The 23,977-nt window shown below is 52.0% G+C and overlaps 1 protein-coding gene across 6 annotated transcripts in view; it reads left to right on the plus strand.

Annotated features, from left to right (window-relative positions):
• The window catches only part of SGMS1 (sphingomyelin synthase 1), a 282,666-nt gene that overhangs the window by 241,450 nt on the left and 17,239 nt on the right, over positions 1-23,977 (plus strand). For all 6 annotated transcript variants that reach the window (XM_058696322.1, XM_058696324.1, XM_058696323.1 and 3 more), the window contains 2 exons: positions 779-1,557; positions 19,130-19,247. In XM_058696322.1, the coding sequence (XP_058552305.1) occupies positions 953-1,557; positions 19,130-19,247 (723 nt within the window). In that variant the 5' untranslated portion in view covers positions 779-952. The remainder of the gene's footprint in view (positions 1-778; positions 1,558-19,129; positions 19,248-23,977) is intronic.

Here is a 23,977-nt window from a genome sequence, read left to right on the forward strand (position 1 = left end):
GATACTTGACTGTTCATTTCACAGATGAGGGCACTGAAGCTCCTCCAGTGGGTTGCCCACGGGAGATGTTGACTCAAATATGCTTGGTCTTCCGCTGACCGCCGTTATCTCGCTAACCACGATTGTTTGTTCCAGAACGCGGTCTTTACTTCTAACGTGTTGTTTTGGATTTTAAGTGATTGTTACAACACTAATACATGCTGATTAAAGAAAACCAGCTGAGAGAAGAGTAGAAAATGACCCCACATTTGAAAAAAGGGATTCTTTGGTGTTTTTTTTGCGTGTAGGACTCTGCAGTTGTTGGACCAGATGCTCTCGAAGCTCAGCATTTCTGTGATTCTCTTGTGTCTCTGTGACGTTGCAGTGGCTTATGTACGTTTGAAGACATTTCTCCACCAGATAGTTTGGTAGATGCGGCCACTTCGCCGCGTTATTTCAGATTATCTCAGAAAGTAGGTAGTAAGCACAGAGGGAATCCCCAACCTATACCGAGGCATATCCGGAGCACTGTTGGATGCTGGCTTAGAAAACATTCTTCGGTATCTGTCTGGGTCTCATCTAATGCTCCTTCCGGAACGATGGGCCAGGAAGACCCTGGACCAGGCCCTGCGGCCAGCTGCACCCTCCCCGGCAGGTGGTTCTCCGGGTGCGTGGGGCACCTTGCCCGGTAGCCTGTTCTTGGGGTGCACGCTCTGCCTTCCCCGGTGGCCGATGCTCGGGGCGCGCCCCCGGGGACTGATGTGCGGCCCCCTCCTGACTGTGTCTCTTGCCTCCGCAGAAGGAAGACCCCCGGTGCACCATGAGGTGAGCGCGCTCGGGCGCCCAGAGCCCCGGAGAGCTGCGTGCGGGCTGCGGGAGCGGCTCCGCGCGTCTGGCCTCGCACGTCCCCGGCATGAGGCCGGGCAGCATGGGCGCGCCGCCGCGGGACCGCTGACCCCCGCCCGCCGGGACCATGAAGGAGGTGGCGCACTGGTCCCCCAGGAAGGTGGCAGACTGGCTGCTGGAGCACGCCATGCCCGAGTACTGTGAGCCCCTGGAACACTTCACGGGCCGGGACCTGATCGGCCTGACCCGGGAGGACTTCGCGCGGCCGCCCCTGTGCCGCGTGTCGGCCGACAGCGGGCAGCGGCTCCTGGACATGATCGAGACCCTGAAGGTGGAGCAGCACATGGAGGCGCACAAGAACGGCCACGCCAACGGGCACCTGGGCGCAGGCGCGGCCGGCCCCGGCCTCCAGGCCACGCCCAACGGGGTGCCTAACGGCTACCGGAAGGAGATGATCAAGATCCCCATGCCCGAGCCCGAGCGCTCCCAGTACCCCATGGAGTGGGGCAAGACCTGCCTGGCCTTCCTGTACGCGCTGTCCTGCTTCGTCCTCACCACGGTGATGATCTCGGTCGTCCACGAGCGAGTGCCTCCCAAGGAGGTGCAGCCCCCGCTACCGGACACGTTTTTTGACCATTTTAACCGCGTGCAGTGGGCCTTTTCTATCTGTGAGATTAACGGCATGATCCTCGTAGGACTCTGGTTAATTCAGTGGCTGCTCTTAAAATACAAGTAAGTGGGAAGCGAAAGCTCTGGGCCGCGGCGATTGGAGCGGGTGGGGGAGCGGTCCCGGGGGGGCAGGCGTCTGGTGCGGGTTATTGGGCAGTGACGCTCAGCAGGAGAAAACCCTCGGACCCCTCCGGAGAGCACAGGCTCCTGCATCACGGAGGAGCCACCCAGCGTTGGCGCCGTTGAACCCCCCAAATAAATCATTGACTGGCCCGTGTGCCGTGATGGCTGCGTGGCTTTTCCCACGCAGGGTCAGACACGCAGACCCTCAGCGGTAGGGATTTAAGGACGTCTCGCACCCAGAATGCAGGACAGCCGTTCCAGGGTGGCTTGGGCTGTTGGGAAGACGGCACCCTCGGGAAATGACCGTGCGTGAACCCGCACGGCTTTCCACCGTCCAGAATGCACAGCACTTACAGTCACGTGGGGCTGTTCCACTGAGGCTTCTCAGGAGCTTGCACAGGCACCTCCTTTTGGTTGCCGCTGGGTGCCAGGTGGCTTTCGTGTCCTAGGCTGTGCACTCAGTACGGACCCCTCGGGCGCGCTGGTTGCCCGGGCCCACAAAGCCCACCTTGCCCCCATCGTCGGCGTCTGGCTTTTCCATTAGTGGAACGTTTTCGTGTTCCATGCGTGGGAGCTGGGAACCGATTTGCATCTGTGTCCAGTGGACTGCGTTTCATGACCCCCAGTGTGGTTGAATTCAGTTAAGGAGATCATCTGAAATCAAGACAACCAAGTGCAGACTGAGAGCCTGTGCTGAACTTTTGTCCAAGAAATGATGAGTTTTTTTCCTGGCATGTTTTCTTATTAATTCTTATATAAAGGTAGCATTTCTTATAAATTCTGTATCTGCCCGTGGAAGCGAACGCAGTTCCCCACTGCTAACCCTTTATAAAGGAAGTTGTTTAAGTGGCCGGTGCCGACTTTGGGGTTGGCCTGGCACTTCCACAGTAAACTGGGTTTGAAATACAAACCGTGGTCTGGGCTGCATTTGATTTGGCGGAAGACTTTCGTTCGCTTCGTTTCAATAGGCTGAGTAAGCAGGAGAGGCTCTAGAAATGTGAGGTGCTGAGAATTTACTTAATGCGTTTTTTTCAGCTGCCAGACTTCACATCTGCTTTTGACGTAAAAGCCCATGAGAAGAAAATGCCAGTAGGATTTCTGGGTTTTGTCTGATCTTTGTTATTTTGTTTACCCTGAGTTTGTTTTCTGGTTTTTCATAAAAATTCGCACATGCAAGTAAATGATTTACTGCCCCAGAATGAAACCCTGCAGATCAGTCAACACCGTGTACACGTTCGAATCTTTCACTTTTATTTAACTAATTTTTAATTAGTCAATTAATTTTTTTTTTAGGACCGCACCTTTTCGATACTGTGCTCTTGTTCTGCGACGTGTCCCAACCATAAGGCTCATTTCTGCAAAGTGTGTTGCTATTTACATTCCTCTGGGCTGGGACTTGTCACACCTGTTTCTCTTGAAGCTTTCTGATTCTATGTTTTCCTGGTACTTCCTGCCCCTGCTGCGGTCCCTTGTGTATTTAACTTTCTCAGCAGCTGTGGATCTGTGGGTGCCGGCCCCCCACCGAGCCCCCACTGAGCCCCCACATGCTGGGTGTTGTGGGGGAGTCTCTAAGCCTCCAGAGCTTTGTTTTCCTCACGGATAAATTAAGGGCCTCCTAGTCTAGAGAGTTTCTGTTATCCTGCAACTGTGTTTCATTCGTTTCTAACATTGTTCCTTTTTTTTTTTTTTTTTAAAGTCTGTTTATTTTCGAGAGGGAGAGCAAGTGGGGAGGGAACGGAGAGAGAGAGAGAGACAACCGCAAGGAGGCTGGCCCCACTTAGTGCAGAGCCCGGCGCGGGGCTCGAGTTCATCAACGGCCGGATCACGACCTGAGCCGAAGTTGGATGCTTCACCGACTGACCCCCCCCTCCCCACTGGGCACCCCTGTTTCTAACATTATTGAATGGGCCAGTTATGTTTAAACACTGTTAGCCGCAGAGCATTTTTTTGTCCGGAACACATCCAAGTAAAGATTCTCTGAAGTCTTCTCTCAAGATTCCATGTGGGCAGCTGAGGGAGGCCGGCTGTTGTCGTGACAGTCCAGCCCCTGTCCTGCTCTCTGTGTCCTTCCTCGGGAGGCCTCTCCTGAGTGTGTGTGGCACAGCGGGTGTGTAAGAGGCAGGAAGAGCGATGAAGCGGGTGGGAATGAACCGGCTCCCTTCCCCTGGCCCGCAGGAGGAAGAGGAAAATGTTCTGTAGAGTCAGAGAGACCCCTTGTTTCCGGTGTGTGGCTTTTGTGGGGCAGCGGTTTTATTTATCCAGTGTGTTAGGGAAGCGGATCCTTCTGGTTCTGGAACGTTCTGTTTAACAGAGCTAACTTGTCACTGTGTTTGTGCTCGACTCTCCTGATTCTTGCCCGCCGTCCCCAATGTGCAAGGGGTTTGCCGCCTAAGAGCACATTTTACACAGCTCCCAGGAGTGAGGCCCATCCAGCCAGTCATTCCCACAGGGCATTTGACTTTCAGAGTGTCAAAGCCCTTCCGGGCGCCTGGGGGGCTCAGTCCTTGGGCATCCGACTTCGGCTCAGGTCATGAACTCACAATTCGTGGGTTCGAGCCCCACATCGGGCTCTGTGCTGACAGCTCGGAGCCTGGAGCCTGCTTCGGATTCTGTGTCTCTCCATCTCTCGGCCCCTCCCCTGCTCATGCTCTATCTATCTATCAAAAACAAATAAACATTAAAAAAAAAAAAAGGTACTTAAAAAGAAGTAAAAGTAATTAGGACACATGAGAGCTGGTCTCAACAGGGTGCTCTCTTTGTGAAAATGCATCAAGCTATAGTTATAACTTGAGCACTTTGGTTTATCTATTTATGCTATACTTCAACAAAAAAGTTTGCATTTAGAAACCAAAATACTGGGGTGCCTGGGTGGCTCAGTTGGTTAAGCATTGACTTCAGCTCAGGTCATGAACTCATAGTTCGTGGGTTCGAGCCCCGCTTCGGGCTCTGTGCTGACAGCTCAGAGCTTGGAGCCTGCTTTGGAATTTGTGTTTCCCTTTCTCTCTGCCTTCCCCCACTCGCGGTCTCTCTCTCTCAAAAATAAAGGTTTAAAAAGAAAAAAAAGTCTCGGAGCCCTTCGAGGCATCAGCCTGTTCCTTCCCACTTCTGTATCTTCCACTCCTCAGGGAAGGATCAGAGGCTGAAGCCATGGAGGATGATTGATTCACTGAGAGGTAACATCACTAAAATTTGGGCCCCACCCCGCGATCACAAGCCCATCGGCAGGACGCGTGAGGTGCAAACCTTGACACGCTATTGACACTGAGACGCGTGCTGCCCTTCTGTCGCCTGTGGGTGTCCTTTACTGTTAAACAGAAGTTGTAGTTTTTTACTTAAAATATTTTTTTGCCTCCTTAACACGTCCGCCTCAGGTTTGTATGTACGTGTGTTTGTGTTCACGTGGGATTTCCGTGGGATTTCCATGACATCGCTAAGTGGAAGATAATAGTGCCCGTCCTTCGAAACTTTTTCTCCTTTTTTTTTTTTCTTTGCTTATTTACTTATTTATTTATTTATTAATTTACATCCAAGTTAGCTAGCATACAGTGCAACAGTGATTTCAGGAGTAGATTCCTTAGTGCCCCTTACCTGTTTAGCCCATCCCCCTTCCCACAACCCCTCCTGTAACCCTCAGTTTGTTCTCCATATTTAAGAGTCTCTATTGTTTTGTCCCCCTCCCTGTTTTTATATTATTTTTGCTTCCCTTCCCTTGTGTTCATCTGTTTCGTATCTTAAATTCTTCATATGAGTGAAGTCATATGATATTTGTCTTTCTCTGACTAATTTCACTTGGCATTATACCCTCCAGTTCCATCCACGTAGTTGCAAATGGCAAGATTTCATTCTTTTTGATTGCCGAGTAATACTCCATTTGTGTGTGTGTGTGTGTGTGTGTGTGTGTGTGTGTGTATACACATACATACATACATACATACCACATTTTCTGTATCCATTCATCCGTTGATGGACATTTGGGCTCTTTCCATACTTTGCCTATTGTCAATAGTGCTGCTATAAACATGGGGCGCATGTGTCCCTTCAAAATAGCACACCTGTATCCCTTGGATAAATGCCTAGTAGTGCAATTGCTGGGTTGTAGGGTAGCTCTATTTTCAATTTTTTGAGGAGCCTCCACACTGTTTTCCAGAGTGGCTGCACCAGCTTGCACTCCCACTAGCAGTGCAAAAGGGTTCCTCTTTCTCCACATCCTGGCCAACATCCATTGTTGCCTGAGTTGTTAATCTTAGCTATTCTGACAGGTTTGGGGCGGTATCTCATTGTGGTTTTGATCTGCGTTTCCCTGACGATGAGTGATGTTGAGCATTTTTTCATGTGCCGGTTGGCCACCTGGATATCTTCTTTGGAGAAGTGTCTATTCATGTCTTTTGCCCATGTCTTCACTGGATTATTTGTTTTTAGGGTGTTGAGTTTGGTAAGTTCTTTATAGATTTTGGATACTATAACCCTTTATCTGATCTGTCATTTGCAAATACCTTCTCCCATTCCATCGGTTGCCTTTTGGTTTTACTGATGGTTTCCTTTGCCGTGCAGAAGCTTTTTATTTTGATGAGGTCCCAATAGTTGATTTTTGCTTTTGTTTCCCTTGCCTACGGAGACCTGTTGAGTAAGAAGTTGCTGGGGCCAAGGTCAAAGAGGTTTTGCCTGCTTTCTCCTTAAGGATGTTGATGGCTTCCTGTCTTACATTGAGATCTTTCATCCATTTTGAGTTTATTTTTGTGTCTTTTTGTGTCTAGTGTACGAAAGTGGTCCGGGTTCATTCTTCTGCGTGTCGCTGTCCAGTTTTCCCAGCACCACTTGCTGAAGAGATGGTCTTTATTCCATTGGATATTCTTTCCTGCTTTGTCAAAGATGAGTTGGCCGTACGTTTGTGGGTCCATTGCTGGGTTCTGTATCCCATTCCATTGATCTGAGTGTCTTGTTTTTGTGTCATGGAACGTTTTCATCTTTAAAATCGTGCATAATGTCGTCTCCCATTTAGAATTGGACTTTGAAGCCATTGACTGGGAAAAACTCCCTGGAAATCTCTGCATTTGTGTGAGACTTGCCTGCAGCAGGTATCCCTTGTGTTAAGAAAGGACAGAGAACACGTCACCCCTGACGGATGCGGTAAGGGTTCCTCACGCGTGGCTGAATCCCAGCTAACACGGTGGTACCTGTGTGTGATACGTGTAGCTGAGCCCCCGACAGAGAAGAAGGTCAAGGAGCAGGATGGTGGGCTTCCCAAGTCAGTCAGGGGTCTCCCAACCCCCAGAGAAATGCTTGTGGCTTAGAGCGGCATCCTCAAGTGCCACAAACTCAACGTGTCCCAAACCAAGTCACCATCTTTTTCTTCCGGTCCTCCGCATGCGTGGGCAGTGGCATTGTCTAGAAGCCTACGGCATGTCGTGGGTTTGCCTAGAAGCCTGTAGCGTGTCGGCTTGCGTCACACAGACAGCCACTGCATTCTGGCGAGTCTGACCTCAGGTTCTGTACATCTTTCTGTTGCTGCCTAGTGATGTGTGGTGGGTCCTCAGCGGGAGCCTAGTTCCTCAGCATGCAGTTCGGGGTCCTTCAGGGTCTGGCCCCAGTCTGTCCTGCCTCATCTCTGACTACCCCGCTCCAGTTTCCTGGGAACGCTCGTCCCAGTGCTTTCTCCTCGTTGCGGGTGGTCTCCCTCGCTGCCAGGTTTTAAGTCCCTGAGGGAGAGGCCTCGGTCCCACTTGTCGCTCATCTTTAGGCCCCCCTGCCGGGTACGGAGAGTGACACACAGAAAGTGCTCATTTAAAGTTCATTTGTTCCTTCAGCTTGTCTTTGCTGAGCAGCCTGTTAGGTGCCAGGCACTGTCACAGACCCTGAGGCTGCAGCAGAGGCCCCGGTGTCCTCATGGAGCTTGTATTGTGGCCAGTGGGAGGCAGGCAGTGAGCAAATGAATACGTGATTCCAGGTAGCGTTCAGGGAAATGGAGGAAAATGAAGAAAGCACTGTGACGGGTTAGCAAGCGGATGACGATTTAGATACGGTGATTAGAAAAGTCAGTTTAGGGGCTCCTGGGGGCTCAGTCGGTTGAGCATCCGACTTCGGCCCGGGTCACGATCTCGCGGTTCGTGGGTTCGAGTCCCGCGTCGGGCTCTGGGCTGACAGCTCAGAGACTGGAGCCTGCTTGGGATTCTGTGTCTCCCTCTCTCTCTGCCCCTCCCCTGCTCACACTCACTCACTCTCTCTCTCTGTCTCTCTAAAATAAATAAAATAGTGAAAAAAAAGAAAAGTCAGTTGAGCAGACACCTGAACCCAAGTGAGGGGAGCACCCTGCGGTGTTGGGGGCAGGAGCCGTGCACACAGGAGACGCAACAGGTGCAGCGGCCCCCGGGCTCACTGGAGCAGCAGCTCAGGGCGCGTGCGGCCCACTGAGCTGAGAGGAAGCCGCGACTCAGACGGTCAGCAGGGTGTGGACGGCAGGCAAGCGGGGACGTTGTGGGCCACGGATGAACAGGATGCCATTCTGAGTGTGGTGACAGGTCGTCAGAGGAGAATGACGTGCACGGGTCACGTCATAAAGGAGTCGCTCCGGCCACAGCATAGAGTGAACGCGGGGCCGGTCGGGACGCATCGCAGCAGCCAGATGGACCGTCGCCGTGACTTAGACTCACATGACATTTGGGTAAACCTTGTCGCTCTAGAAGCCACGGCTGCGACTACATGTGGGCTCCCATATGTTTTATAGCCACGACGCTGGCTTCGGCTGCAGAATTTCTCATATAAGGCTTTCAGGTCTGTCTGTGAACTGCTGAATTTTATATAGCATTTAATGAGGAGCTGGAATTCACTAACGTGGAGCTCTCGCCACCTTGCTTGGACATACCCAATCACACGTTCATCCCGACAGGTGTTTTCTCCTGTGGCTTCTTTTGGACCAGATACTTGTCTAAAAGGTGTAGTGCAAGCCCGTTGGGGCTGGGGGTGGGGATTGTGTAAGAACGAATTAAGTATCGCAGGATACATTATTGGCCCCACTGCCGGAGAGAAGATTTGAAGAGAAAAAGGAGCCACTGGAGAGTTGGGTCCTGGAGCGCAGTCGCAAGAGCTCAGTGCTCGAGACAGCCTGGGCCTGCCGTAGAACATTCCGGCATAAAGAGTTAGAAGGTTAGAAGGAGTCACAGGGGGCGACTGCCGCCACTGAGTCTGTCCTTTGACGGTTGGGGCCAAGACGAAAGGCGAGGAGGGAGAGGGTGCTGGCAGAGCCCGCTCAGGACCGTCTCTGGGGCCTCGCTGACCTACGGGAAGAGGCAGGTGCAGTTTTCCCGGCCGGCTTCCCCGGGATGGCACCCAGGGCACCGGGAGGGCATTCTGGATGGCGACAGCAGCGCGCGAGTGACGTTCAGACCGTGCGGGAAAGGACTTGTTTCGTATTCTGTCCTTTGACAAGCGCTCTGGCCTCGCGGGCGGCGTTGATCAGGAGGGTCACGTGCCAGCCTGAGGACGCATCCACAGCCTTCACCTCGTCCCGCGAGTGGGATCTAATCTCCCGCCGATGAGCAGCCACTGTATTTTGGTTCGTGTCTTACTGCACAGGCTGGACCCCGTGCTATAACATTTACCGTCTGTTCTGCCCCCTTCTTGACTGCCCTGCACCCGTGCTGCTCCTCACGGGTAGTTAATTGGATCTGAGCACTTACCTCTTGGCTCTTCCGTAGTCCCCAGGGTCCTTTATGGCCACGGTTACTGTCCACGTCTGGCCGGGTCTTCGGTGGTTGTGGTTAAGCTTTTCAGAGCTCTGCGTTCAGGGCGTCCGCGATGAAGCTGGTGTCCCCACGTTCCCAGGCAACAGAGTTCATTTTCCAAGTTCCAGAAGAGCCCTTTCTTGAGGCCGTTGCCCGCTGCTGTAGATGGACCTCACGCTGAGGACCGCGAGGCTGGTCTGCTGGGACGTCCAGACATCGTTCTGTCGAGCTGTTGGTCAGGAGGTCCTGCAGACGGTGGCATGCCAGGGCCCAGCACCAGCACGGCCGAGCCGCGTGGGGGTTCTCTTCCGGCCGGGCGCCGTCAGTTTCTGAAAGCGTGTGCTGTCCAAACTCTCCAGGTATACAGGTCAGAGGGATACAGATTCCCCCGTGTTGGTGCAGCGCTGGAGTTGGGGGGCGTGGGGGGGAACACCTGGCTCATGTAATTGACTGGTCGGTTGTCGTGTTCCTTGTCCGTGCCAGCGGTGAAGCAAGACGAGGGCTCAGGGACCCCCCCCCTTCCTGCCTTCGCCCCCCTCTGCACACAGGCTGCGTCCGGGACGTGAGCCCCCCATCTCTTTTCTCCTGCACTTCCCGTCCGTGTGGCCAGCACTCAGGGTCACCCCGTTCAAGTGGCACATTCCAAACCAGCTGAGGTCAAGAATTGGTTTCTACGTGCGTCCCGTCATTTAACCCCGTCAGTCCTTAACATAATTGGCGGCTCCCCTTTCTCAGCGAGGGAAGCCGAGACGCAGGGTTGACTTGCCGCGGGTCCCACGGGGAGTGAGTTGGGGCCGGAAGGCTCTGCGGCAGAGAGGCAGTCTAGAAGTGCCCCTGTCCTGTGGAGACACGCTTTCTTAGCTGATGCGGTGGCACGAGACGGCGTGATTAGGACAGACAGACAGACCGAAGACGGATCCCCTGTGTTGAGCGGCAGGGTTGATGTGTCCTCGCCCACCGTGCAGAGACACGTGCGCCTGCCCCGCCCCCCCCACCCCCCCCACCCCTCCGACAGTGGTGACGTCTTGCTGTGCCACCGTGCTTTGTAGGAAGTGCACTTGGCTCCATGCTGGCCGTGTGCCGCCCTGTCACCTCCCACGTGGGCCCAGCTCACCACCGCTCTGGGAGATCCCCTCGGCCACCAGCTTCAGTCACGCTTTTCCCCCGGAGACCGCCGAGCAGGGGCGCCCAATCTTATTCGCTAATGCTCTGTTTCCGGCAAGTTCTCTCCCCTTTGATTGCAGCCCTCCCACCAGCTGGGCTGCAGGACCTGGGCCGAGATCCTGTTTCCTTTCCTTTCCTGGGGACCTTCTCTGTCCCATTATCTTCCCCAGCGATCCTGACCTCCCAGGTTTCCACGGGCCCCTGCTTCAGCTCCTCTGATGGGGACGTTGCTTGCAGAGGAGGGGACCGTCACTCTAGGAGCTGGGTGGTGGACTCAGTCCCGGCTCTGCCTGACTTCTCATTCCCACGGTGGCTGACAGGCGGTCTCCTCATATTTTCTCATGTTTACCAGGTTAGATCTCAAGACCTAAATGCTAGTCTAAGTCCTAGGAATTCTAGGGAAATTGGATTCACCCTGCAGAGCTCCCTAAATGCTGGAATCACAGCAGTTTAGGTTTTAAGTTAACATAAGTGTTGTAAGAGTTTTTTCCACCAAGACTTAAGAGAAAAGGGGGAGAGAGCGAAACTAAAAGTACACAGGCACAATAAATGACCATTTTCATGGGTCGATTTTTATTTATAACGCTAAAGGAAACTAAGTAATGCAGCTTGCCTCTAGGCAGATTAGCAGTGAAACAAAAAGAAAACAGAAGTTACCTGTCGGGTTGCCAAACATAAACAATGGGTTTGTAGCCCTTGGGGTATTTTTCTGTGTGTGCCCAGATATGTGTAATCTGTATATGAGTGGGTGTTTAAGCAGTATTAGGTTCACCTTCTTTCTGTTTTATAGCACACCCAGGCATGCTCTCTCCCAGACCATTACTTACCCATGGTCTGATTTGGAAGTCACCGCATTTGTCCCCCGCCAGCCTGTCGGCACTGTGACAGTGACAGGCACTCAGTTACGCGGAAGATCACCTGTCCCTGCAGCCACTTACTGTGCTAACCGAGTAGATCTGGTCAGGTTGCAGAATTACCGTAGTGGCATTGTCTCCTTCCTGCGAGATGGGAATGAGGCGGCAGTGTCTGTCCCGACACTGTCCTGTGGGCTGAGTGAGGTGACCTGTCTGAAGTCCCTGCCTGAGTCCTTGACACCCTCCTGGTTCCCAAGCCTAACCCACCACATCCGTCTTAGTAAGTGGCATCCCACCCTTCCTCACCACCTCTGTGGCCGCCCTGGATCTGCCACCATCCTCTCTGGGCTGGGCTGTCACAGGAGCCTCCCCCCACCCCGTCTCTCTGTTCCTGGTCTCGCTTCCCCTGATACGCTTGTCAGCCTGGCAGCCTGCGTGTGTCACTGTGAGAGTAAGCAGGTGTACCTCCCTCTTCTCCCAGCTGTGACAGCTTTGAGGCCAAAGTGCTCGTGCTGACCCGGGGGGGTCCTCCCAGCTCTCCTGTCCTCAGACGTTCTACTCCAACACCCCTCACCTGTCAGCAGACGCCCGCACACGCTAGCCTCTGTCTGGAATCTCCTGCCACGGACATCCTCCTGGCAGCCCCCATTCACAGGGACGTCTCCTCCGACCTGCGTAGTCCCAGACTGCAGTCTGCCTTCCCCACACCCTCGCTCAGTTTGACCGCCTCGCTCTCTAGGTAAAATGCTCTGTATTTTGCTTATTTGTCTTGCTAGTTGTCCGCCCCTTCCACCGCTAGGCAAGCACCCAGGCAGGCTTCCCGTCCGTGCTGTGCAGCACAACATTCCCAGTGCCCAGCACGTGTATTTTTATTACGTGAACAAATACGGAAATCTTAAAAAATTTGAAGTAATCTCCATACCCAACGTGGGGCTCGAACTCAGGACCCCAAGAGCAAGAGTCGCAGGCTCTACCGGCTGTGAGCCAGCCGGGCGTCCCTACGTGAACAAGTAAATAATAGCAGCGGCTAACATTTATTGAATGTTGCCTTGTGCTCATCACCGTGCCAAAAATTCAGTGTTAGCCACTGCTGCTGATGTATGTGCTTATTTCGGTTTTAGAAACCCTCTGAAACCCTCTGTGAGAAGGAGAGTGTGTTACTTTTAAGGTTAATCCATTAGCCCCAGAGCAAACATCAATAATCGTTCAGTTCCGCTAGCTGTGACAGAACCAGCCCCTAAGAAGGTGATTCAAGGTGGTAAGTTTTGATGTAGGAAAGATGTGAGTGTACATATACCTATATGCGTCATATGTATGCATGTGGGCATTTATGTATATGATGCATATATGTTATGGACACGTAAGATCTATGTATTTGGGTATACCACGTATGTGCTTGCATCATGTGTGTGCGTATAGCTATGTGTTATATATATGTATATGTAACACAAGCACACATGTTTGTACACACGTATATACGTGTGCATGTGAACATATATCATTTTTGTTAATAGCCTGAAATACCAACAAGAAACGTAACTCCTTCTGTTTTGCACATATAGATCTAGCAGTTTCTGGAAGACACTTGACGTTAATTCTTCATGACTGTTCCAGGCAGATCATATTGATATCGTCTCTCATATCTTGTAGAGTAACATTTTTTTTCTTTACCTTATGTTACAGTCTCTGTTTAACCCAGGAAATGATAACGTATATATTGATACATTGAGTGCGGGCAGTTTTATAATATGACCTGTTCTTTGCTAATTCCTTAAGCCAGTGTGGATCGTTTCCTGCTTGTAATCAATTATTGTATTAGAGTGCACATCTTCTACATGGCACTTAGGAAAGAAAACCTAAGCCATTGCCTTTTTTTTTTCTTTTGCCCTGACCATTTCTTTAGTGAAAAGAACAGCTGGTTGAAACTCCAGAGACCAAGGGCCCATGTGGTTCTCATTGACTGGCTCTGGACCCAGGCTAGTGCTTGAACTTTTTACATCCTGATTTTTCCTTCTGTAAAATGGGACAATAACCTATGCTAAGCAGGAATGTGGTTAAAATAATTAATACCAAAGATGAAATTTCTTTGAGATGGCTCATTAAAAGGGAGAAAGGCATTCCGCATGCACAGACACCTGTCTGGGCGGGGTCTGTGAGCATGTCTGTCTCCTGACTCACAGGCTGTGCCATCCACCCTTGCGGGTGCCCAGGAAATATTAAATGAGTTACAGATCTTCGGGGGGGGGGGGGGGCATGCACATTTGCTCTTTGTCCCACGGCATTTACCCTGTCCCTTTTGTGTGTTTCACAAACCTTTCCTTGGCATTTTCTTTCCCAAAGTAGTGAGTTAAGCTCCAGGTTTTCATGGCTGTCCGTCCACCTGGACCAGTCGAGACCCGGGTGAGGGCTGTGAAGACACGGGACGGCGGGGGGCGGCTCGGTCCCGGGCTGCGGGCATCTGCGTGGATGCAGCCATCCTAGCAGGTGTTGTGAATGTTACTGCGCGTGCCGGAAGGTGCAGAGTGAGTGTCGGAGGCGGGTTAGTTCTGGCTGATACATGGACGGGTTTAAAGGACAGTCGTTTACGGAAGGAGGCGGGAAGGGCCTGTCAGAGGCAATAAAGAAGCGATGTTCTGAGGCACAGAGCCGCGTGGTCTGGCCAGTGTCGCAGGTACCACCGTGAGCCTCCCTGGGACTAAAAGAGAGGCCCAGCAGTCTAAGAGCTTCCCCTGGTAGAAGGGACGAGCCCCTCTGTTGCTAATGGTGGTGTCAGCGTCACGTGAAATATACCATGAAGTAGAAGCAAAGTTCAAGAGTGGTGCAGAGGGTGAAGTGGCTCAGTCCATTTGGGGACATCTGGAAGGCTTCGGGCAGAGGTGGCATTTGGGGTGGGTGGCTGGGATTATTGCAGACGGGATAATGGCAGAGGCCAAGGAGAGAGATTCAGGGCAAACGCAAGAAGCTAGGGTTTTAGAGAATAATGAGCAGCTTCTTTGGCCCCGGGGAGTGGGCTTTGTGTCTGCCAGGTAAGGCAGCTGTGGGGTCTGCTGGAGGGGACTTTGAACTTGAGTAGGCAGTGGTGAGGGGCTGACATTATCCAGGGAACCCAAGGGCTGGTAGCAAGGAAGTAAAGGGAGGAGAACATTTAAAACCTGTTGGAGTTTGGAGGGGCACCTGGGTGGCTCAGTCGGTTAAGTGTCCGACTTCAGCTCTGGTCTCTGGTCTCGTGGATCGGGGGTTCGAGCTCCACATTGGGCTTTGTGCCGACAGCATGGAACCTGCTTCTGATCCTGTCCCCCGTCTCTCTCTGCTGTTCCCCTGCTTGTGAGTGTGTGTGCGCGCTCTCTCTCTCTCTCTCAAAAAAAAAACAAAACAAAAAACCCACTTTGGAGTAAATGTCCACAGAGCATGGGAATGGGGCGGGGCTGGTGAAGAAATTAAAACACAAGGATGGGATAGAGCGTACCAGGGAACTTCTCCAGAGTCTCCTGCCAGAGGACGGAGTGACAGGCAGCATCCTGGGAACCGAGCGGATGGAATGGCGGGCACAGAGGTCCTACCTGAGGCAGGAGGGACTTTGCACAGTAGATTCCAAGGGCGCCAGTGGCAGCGGACTGGGGTTGAATCCGGACGACAGTGGCTGGAACAGTGGGACGTGAGGTTGGACAGAGGCGGGCCGGGCTGTCCCGGGCCTCCTGGGCTTGGTAAGGGCTTCGGATCGAACTGTAAACGCATTTGGCAACCACTGAAGGGGGTCAGAGGCTGTGTTCTGTTTATCTGTTTCCAAAAAAATGATCCTGGCTCATCCGTGTGGAAGGGATTTTAGGGAAGCACGGGTGGTGTTAGGGACAACAGGTGCCAGGTCATTGTGTGGGAGTGCGGGCGAGACGGAACACCGAGGCGTGGCTGCTGTTCCAGACCCACAGATCAAACCCCAGCGGGTAAGCAGACGTGGCCGTGCACGGTGGTAGATGCCTTTAGTGCTGGAGATCTAGATGGATCTGGTCCCGGACTGTGATAACCAGTGTGCCTACTAAATTATCATCAGAACTCTTAGTTTTTAGGGTTCTGGTTGATAGGAAATATGACGTAAAACCCTAACTTAGTGAAAAATCTGAGTTAAATAGATTTTTAAACGTGATTTAAATGTGTTAGGATGTCACCTCATCTGTAGGTGCACAGAGTGTGTTCTCCAGGTAAAATTGGGGTTCCTTACACAATTTGACACCCATTTCCCGAGTCTTTTCGTGTCGTGTGATATATTTGTACTTCGGCTTAAACTCAGAGCCTCAGTCTCCCCATCTGTGAACTAAGGATCGTATTGCGTTGCAGGTTGCCTTAAGAGCTAAATGGCACAGAGCCTGGCATATGGGAGAAATCTGGCAAAATCCTGGTTACTGTTCGTAACAGCCTGGAAAGACACCTCAGTAGCATTTCTCTGATTCATGAGGAGGAGGAGAAGGCGAGGTGTCCTTTTGCTGGTGAGGAAGTAATTTTCAAGGAAATTAGTTGCGGTGGCCCAAGTCACCAGGTGCACCTTTGTCAGAGGCCGAGCACCCGTGTGATGCCCTCAGAGCACCGGGTCTGCGTGGCGGACCCACGACTGCGCCACAGACGACGGGTCTCCCTGTCCTGTCCCTGCCACGTGTGCTTCTCTTGTTTCTCGCTTCTTGGATTGTTGCTTAGTCCACTGCCGTGTTTCAGGGCCCGTTGGTTCTAAGGGCCAGAAGCTTCCATAAAGAGCAGGCAGACCAGGTCTGAGCTCTGAAAGCATTTGTACGTTTTCTGGCTATGGATTAGTTGAAAGAGACAGCTTGTGGGAAACAAAAGGACTCTCCAGTGTTTTAATTTTACACTGTAGTGTGTTGACTTCTTTCAGCCTTTTTTCCTGTAGAACTTTACAGACCATTGTGCCAGGTGCCAAAACCCACCTAACTTTGGTAGTATTTATTCAGGTTCTGAGTACTTTTTTCCTTTCTAAATTAGGGATGTTGAAAAGTTCACAGTCACCTGTTCTAGACATGACATCTCCTCTAACAAGTCTTTAATAATTATCTGCAAAATAGTAATTAATGCTTTTATTCTTGTACCCTTATAATCACATTTCACCAACGTGGATTGTTTCTGGTTTTTTTCTGTCTCAGGAAAAGTTGTAAGGGCCTATTAGTCAAGTAGTCCACAAATAGATAGCCACGGCCAAAGACAAGTACCTGAGGAGGTCATGGTCAGGGCACAGTGTGAGCGGACGGGGAACAGGCTTCTCTCCGGTGTGAAAGGAGAGATGACCCCACGCGAGAAGAACACCACTGTGGTGTCGACAGTTAGCAGTGTCTTGTTCTTGGCATTTGCTGGATTTCTCGTAATACCTCATCAACACTTTCTCTGTGGCTTTTTTGTTGCCTTGTTCCATTTTTAACTGCTGTAAACCTTTTTAAAAAACACATCTCGAACTTTTGAACCTCTAAGTAAGTAAAACATTCTAACGTGTGAAATTTTTGATGAAGGAATCAGTGCCTTAAGTACATACATTTCTTTGAAACACTTTTATGATCTACTTTTTTAAGTTTGTGGGGGGAGATCCTAGCTTAACTTTATAGATTGAATATATTCCAAGATTAATTTTTAAAAGATTAAGTGATTCTCACAGCCACTTTCAACTCGTGGCCTTGTCAGTACTGATGAAGTCACATGAGAAATTCATTTGATTGTTTTCACTTCAAGTCAAAGAGTAAATGTGACTGAATGTTCGATGTTTGTTACTTTTAATTTTTTCTTTTTTTTTAAAGTTTACTTATTATTTTATTTATTTTTATTTATTTATTTATTTATTTATTTTTTTTTTGAGAGAGAGAGAGCACAAGTGGGGAGGGACAGAGAGAGAGAGGGAGAGAGAGAATCCCAAGCAGGCTCCATGCTCCGTGTGGAGCCTGACACGGGGCTCGATCAGATGACTGTGAGACCTTGACCTGAGCCTAAATCAAGAGTCCACCACCCAAGCTCCCCTTACTTTAAATTTTTTTTTTTTTTTAATTTTAATTGTCGTCTTTACCCAGATTAACTGGTAGCAGTCACTTTGTTTTTCTACCCCTAGAGAGAGAAACAGATCTGGATAAACAGTTTTGTGTCTTAGGTCTTTCTTGGGTACGTCAAGTGAAACTGGAAATAATTCTGGTTGGTTGGGGCTGGGTGGTGAGAGAGGGCATTTCCTTGTGAAGTAAGAAAATCTTTATAATTCACTTTGGTGTTTCGAGTGTTCTCGGTCAGACATTCATGGGGTACATATTGTTCTCTACTATTGTCCGTCTCTGTATTGTTTAATTATATCGTGCCTTTTGTCGTACCGGGAGGCACATACCTTTCCAAGACCGCTCTGTGCTGGGTAAATTCTTGCACTTGGAGGTGGTGTGAACAGCTTCGCTAAGAGAAAGTAACACCACCTCTGTGGTGAGCAATTCTGACCCAGTTTCTGAAATGTGGGTGAGGGGGTAAAACACCCAGACTCCATCCATACGTCGTAAGTAACATACACCAACAGGTGCAGTTAGGAATGAAATGCCAGTGCGGTTGCGTGGGTTATTTTGTTCTTCTTTCTTACTCCCACAGCTGGCCCGTTACTGAACCCATTACTTTTGTTCCTCTCGTTACCACCAAAAATACGGGTGGCACCAAGTTCTCTTTCTAGTCCCCACTGCAGTAGGGATGTCCATCCTGCCTAAGAATCGAGCAACACTGTAGACTGTAGAGTGACTGAACACCCAGGGTCCGAAAGGAAAGCCTGGCCCCTGTGTCTCAGACTTTTTTGTGTGTTTAACTCCGGCCGCTCCAGGCCAAGGAAACCCTTGAACTGCTCTTGGCGGAGGGAAGAGCCCCCAGGACTGGGATCGTGGCCTGTGGAAGAACAGGCTAGACGTAGGAAGGGAGGGACCATTTTTGTCCAAGGATTCCCTGAAGTCAGTACAACTTAATCTAACTGAAGGTGACCCGTGTGGACCGCCAGCTCCGTACCCCGTGCACGTGTGTGCGTCAGGTAATTCGTTAGAAAGGCTCATCAAGGTGAAGGACGAAGAGCCTCTGTGTCTCTTTCCTGCTTGTTTGGTCGTCCATCCATGTAACCATCGTGCGTGTGTGACGGGGGCTTTCCATACGGGATTTCTGATGCCATTACCCCAGGTTTACAGGTACACAGAGCGCGAGTCAGAGATGTCCGTGGCCTGTCCCACGGCCACGTGGGTAGGAAACGGAGAGGGGCAGCGGGCTCACATGCTGGCCCTCAGGCTCTTTGCCTTGACATCATGCTTTCTCAGAGATCAGCTCGGAGAATCCCTTTCTGGGACGTACAAGCGAAATTGTTCAGTGTCCTTGACCCATTCCTGGTCAGAAGAATTTTGAATTTGCACTTTAGTGCCATTGTACTTTTCTGAGCATTTTCCTTGTATGACAGAAGAGACTGCACGCGTTTAAGCACAGACACTAAGGCAGCTGTGACGGGGCGGGGCCCTTACACGTCAGGCGAACGTCAGCTCAGGTTTAAGGCCTCGGGTAGCCTAATCAGTAGCAGCAGCGAGCACTGGAGACTCTCTGGGCCAGTTAATAGTAAAAAGCAAAAACCACAACATCGTTCTCAGAATCCTCACCGCAGTCTATTGGCTTTGATGAGAACACTCTTATTCTAGGCTCTCAAGGAACGTTGGGTGGGTTGGCTTGGTCGGGTCACGGAGAACTGAAATGCACCTGCAGAATTTCCTGACTGAGTGCCCTGTTTTTCCCTTTCTCCAGGTCTATCATTAGCAGAAGATTTTTCTGCATAGTCGGCACGCTGTACCTCTACCGCTGTATCACAATGTATGTAACTACACTCCCGGTGCCCGGTATGCATTTCAACTGCTCTCCGAAGGTAATCTTTGCTCACTGTGATTTTCCCTGTGTTTTCTGTCTGTCCTCCGGCCCGGGGTTCCTTTGACTAAGGCCGAAGGTGGAAGTTTCTTCAGAGTGTAGTCAAGGCCCCCCCCCCCCCCCCGCCCGTGTCCGGGAAGGTTACTGAGCAGTGTGGCCCGGCGCCCGCCCCCTCCCCCCTCCCCCACATCTCCAGGCCCCGCCATGCGCCCCAGCTGGGAGCATATGTGGTCTGGTGAGTGCGCTGGAGGCGGTTAAGCCGCGTGTGTGGGTGTAGCTCTTTGCTTTTCCTGCCAAACTTTTAAAATACCATTCGCTCCCTTGACACAGATCCAAGAGCTCGTATATGCTTTTTTCCCCTCTCTTGGGTGGAAGGTTCGGCCTCCAGTGATATTTTTTCCTTCTTTCTACTAATCCCTGCGGTGGTCATCTCTAACGGCAGACAGAGCAGGAGACGCTGTCCCCTCGTGCCCTCCACCCACCCGAACGAGGTCACCGCTCCCCAGAGGCGCGTGTGGCCCTATCGATCTCTCTGGCGGCACAGAGACCTTTCGCTAACGTAAACCGTTCCTCTTACCGTCTCTGTTTTTCCACCCGGTTCACAAAATAACTTTTACCTTGCAATGCTTCCAACTAGGGAGGTCACTGGAACTTTTGAAATAATTAGTAGAAGATGGAGTCGTAAAAATGTTGGCTTGCAGCAAAGCTCTCAAGCAGTAAGGAGAGGCCGGCGTCCTCGGTTAGGCTGGGAGAAAATACGGGGTGCTCCGATGTGTTTGGAATGATTCTTTTTGCATCGCGCTGATGTTGGTAAAACACCCGTGTCCTTTCAGCTCCCTCCCCTTTTATAAAGTTTCTTCTTTCCAGAAGAGAGAGTTTCTCTGCTGGAACCATGAAAGAGAGCTGCAAAACCTATTGGATTTTTGAAGCGGAGTCTTTATCATTTGAAGGTTTGGACCCCGCTAAGTTACGTGCTTACTTACCGGTCTCCCTTCTAAGACTCAGGCGTGTGCCCAGGAGGGTGGCTGGTCCCCTGCTTCTCTGTTCCTCTGGTTCACTTCAGACTCCTCACCCTGGAGAAGCCGCCACAAAGAACAATAGGTCCCAGCTTCCGCTCGTCCCTCACAGCAGCCCCACCGCCCTCCCCCTTCCACCTCGTCCCCTCCCTTCTGCGGCCTCTGAAAACTGAGTGCCTGCCTGGGGCTGCCGGGCTGTAGGAAATATCTTCGCCGGGAGGCTCCAGTGATGCACGTGGACTCCGGGGGGGAGGCTGGCGATCAGCCGTGTGTTCTCAGTAGTAGGCTGACAGTTGAGATGTATGTGCCTAAGTTGAGTTCGGCTTCTTAAAAAAAGTCTGCACGTCGGGAAGCGTCTCCAGCGGGGAGTGGGGCGCGCCCGTTTAGGTAGATGGGAAGTCTGGCCGGGCCCACGGACCGGATCGGCCGTGAAGGACTGTGCCGTGCGGCCATCCCCCCGCCCTGGCTCCCGCTCCGTTTCTCCTTACGGTCTCTCTCTGCCATCGCGCCCAGGCCGGCCGGCCCACGCCCGGGGCCTGTTGGCACTCACGGCCTGCCTGAGTCATAGGCAAATCCAGCCAAGGTCCCGAGGCTATAAAGAGTTGTGGCTTTTCTTGGTAAAAACAAGAGGTCACAGCAGGAACCGTGCCAAAAAACGAAACCTCAGACGTGCCTCTGGTTTATGGTGTCGCCAGAAATCCCGAGCGGGGCCGTCCCTCGTGACGGTCCTTTGGAAATTGGGAGTTTTTAAATAAAAGAACGTGGGAGGGGATGAAGCGTGAGTACAGCTTAGCAAAAAAAGTGAGCACGATTAGTTACAATGTGTTCAATCTAATTCCTTTAGGCTCGTGGAAGAAAGGACTCAGAAAATAATTTTTATTCTAAAACCGTTCATGCGCGTCTCCCAGGGCAGAGAACCTCATGTGTGGAAGCTGTACGTGCCCAACCCCCCAGACGCCGTGATTATCAAGAGTGGCTACGTTAGCTTCATCTCATTTTATTTTGACGTATTTAAAAAATTAAAAGTATATGTGTATTTTTTAAATGTTTTTTATTTAGTTTTGAGAGAGAGAGAGAGGCAAAGCTCAAGTGGGGGAGGGGCAGAGAGAGAGAGAGGGAGACACAGAATCGGAAGCGGGCTCCAGGCTCCGAGCCGTCAGTGCAGAGCTGGACGTGGGGCTCGAACTTGGGAACGGCGAGATCATGACCTGAGCCGAAGTCGGACGCTTAACCAACTGAGCCACCCAGGCACCCCTTGAGGTATTTTAAAACAGACCCCAGGTAATGCCGTTTCATGGCTCTCTACTTTAGTATGCATCTGAAAATTTTGGACATTTTATTGATAACTTTCATGCTGTTGGTGTAGTCAACACAATCAACTGTCATTCCTCGGTATCGGCAGTTCCCAGTTCGTAGACCATCTTGGTTGTCTTAAAAATGCCTTTAAAAACACCAGTTTGGGGGCGCCTGGGTGGCTCAGTCGGTTAAGTGGCCGACTTCGGCTCAGGTCATGATCTCGTGGTCCGTGGGTTCGAGCCCCTCGTCGGGCTCTGTGCTGACAGCTCAGAGCCTGGAGCCTGTTTCGGATTCTGTGTCTCCCTCTCTCTGACCCTCCCTCGTCCATGCTCTGTCTCTCTCTGTCTCAAAAATAAATAAATGTTAAAAAAAAAAATTTTTTTAAAACATCAGTTTGTACAAGTTACAGGAGCCAACTTCCTTACATTTAGTTGATCTGTCTCTTAAGTCTCCAATTCTAGGCCAGTACTCTCTCCTTTCTCCCTCTTTTCTTGTTTTAAGCCCATTCGTAACCCATGGAGATCAGACAGGCTATTCCGTGGGGTATCCCACGTTCTGGATTTATCCGGTTTTTCCTTTGTAGCGTCGATTAGCCTTTTTCTGTCCTCCATTTTTTCTCTAAATAGAAAGTTGGCTCTGGAGACTTGATTCCAGTTCAGTTGTGACTCCGTCGGCAGGAACGGTCCCCAGGAACAAGGGAATGGTTTCTGATGCTGGACAGAAGAGTCGGGGAGGCCACGGAGGCCGGGGCTGCCCCTGGCATGGCGGGCCAAGCTCGAGCAATCGAGTGACCAGTTGAGGACTAGAACGGTGTCAGAAGGGGGAGAAGGGGTGCTAGAGGGGGACCCTGGACATCAGCTTTGCTGCTTCAGAGCCCTGCCCACAGCTAATCAGCCAGGATTGAAAGGAGCCTCAGGAAGTCACCCCGCCCTCCATAGCCTCGCCTCCAGAACAGCCTCCCCCTGACCCGTTGCACAGAGAGGGGGCTTCTCACCCCATAAAAGGACAAACCGACCGAGTAACGAGTAGTGGGAAGAACTGAGGTCAGAGTCAGGACGGTCTCACACAGCCCCTTCCCAGCCAGGGCAGTTGCATTGACCTTCTCAGTTCCCCAGTCTCCTTAGTGGCTGCACAGCACTAGTGACACTTTCTGGGTCTGTCTGAAAGAGCTCGGGGGAGACGGCAGCACATAGGGCTCAGTCGACGGAAAACGCCAAAGGCAGGGTATGCTTCAACCCTACGCCCTGCCCTGTCCGGCGAACGCTCGCGTCACGGGCCGGCCTGCGTCGCACGCCTCCAGGGGCCGGCGAGCGAGGAGTGAGCGTGGGGGACAGAGGTGCCTGTGTGGACAGCGCCTCGGCCCCCTGGTGCAAGCCCGCGCCCTCGTGGTCCCCGTGCAGAGCGCTGCAGCGGCTGGTGCTTGGCCGTCCCCCGGAGGGAGGGCAGGAGGGCGCAGGTCGTACCCCTGGGCAAAAACCTGACGTGGGGAATGAGGGTTTCACAGGCCCCTTGGGTCTTCCCACTGGGATAGTTATGCGTGAGGCGCTTGGGAGACCCCTGAGTGGGGCGCCGTCTAGGACGGTTAGCGGTACGGGGTCACGGTTGGGCGAGCACGGGAGCCGTCACGTTCTGCATGCGGGCACGTGAAAAGGCCCGAGACAGGGCGGGAAGTAGAGCCTCCAGAGGCGAGAGCTCCCCACGTGACCCCTTTCCCGGCCTGTCGGTTGGTGGACCTCGCACGGTGTCCCGGCGTCATTCAGCTGCGTGGGACGAGTTGGACCGTAGAAGACGCTTTGTGTGTGACGTCGTCTGTCGGTTCTGCCGTCATGTTGGGAGTCCTAATGCCGGTGCCCAGGACGTGGGGCTTCCAGGAGGAAGGGCCTGGCAGGCTCGCGGCACTCAGTACGCTCATCTCCTGGCCGTGTGCTCGGCACTCGGCAGGACCGTGACGGGCATGTGCGGTGACCAGGGCACGAAGGACAGAGGCCTCCGTCAGTGCTCCCGCCACAGAGCTGAGCCCCCCTGGGGACATGCAGAGGGGAGTTGCGGTGTGCAGCTGCTCGACGAGGAGCTCCTGGGACGCACGTGTCCTCTGGCCTAGCGGACGCCAGCCGGTCACGCCATCGGCCCCGTTACCGCCATCAGAGCTTTTCTGCCAGGGGCGTGTGAACCAACCAGAACATAGCCACCTGCCTCTTGTTCCCGCTCTTTCAGATCCAGTTTTAAAAAAGAAAACGCAACGGCAAACATTTGCGAATTCTGTGGTGTCCTTAGCTTTCCGTACGAACGTTGGCTCTGACCGTCGGGGCAAAGGAAGACCCGCCCCGGGCCCCAGGTTCGCGCACAGCCCATGGCTGACGGAGGAGGTACCGTGGGGCTGTTTCAGCTCTCTCGCCAGTTACCCTGCGAGGGAATCCGT

Source organism: Neofelis nebulosa, chromosome 13 (genome assembly GCF_028018385.1).
Source record: "Neofelis nebulosa isolate mNeoNeb1 chromosome 13, mNeoNeb1.pri, whole genome shotgun sequence".
NCBI lineage: Eukaryota > Metazoa > Chordata > Mammalia > Carnivora > Felidae > Neofelis > Neofelis nebulosa.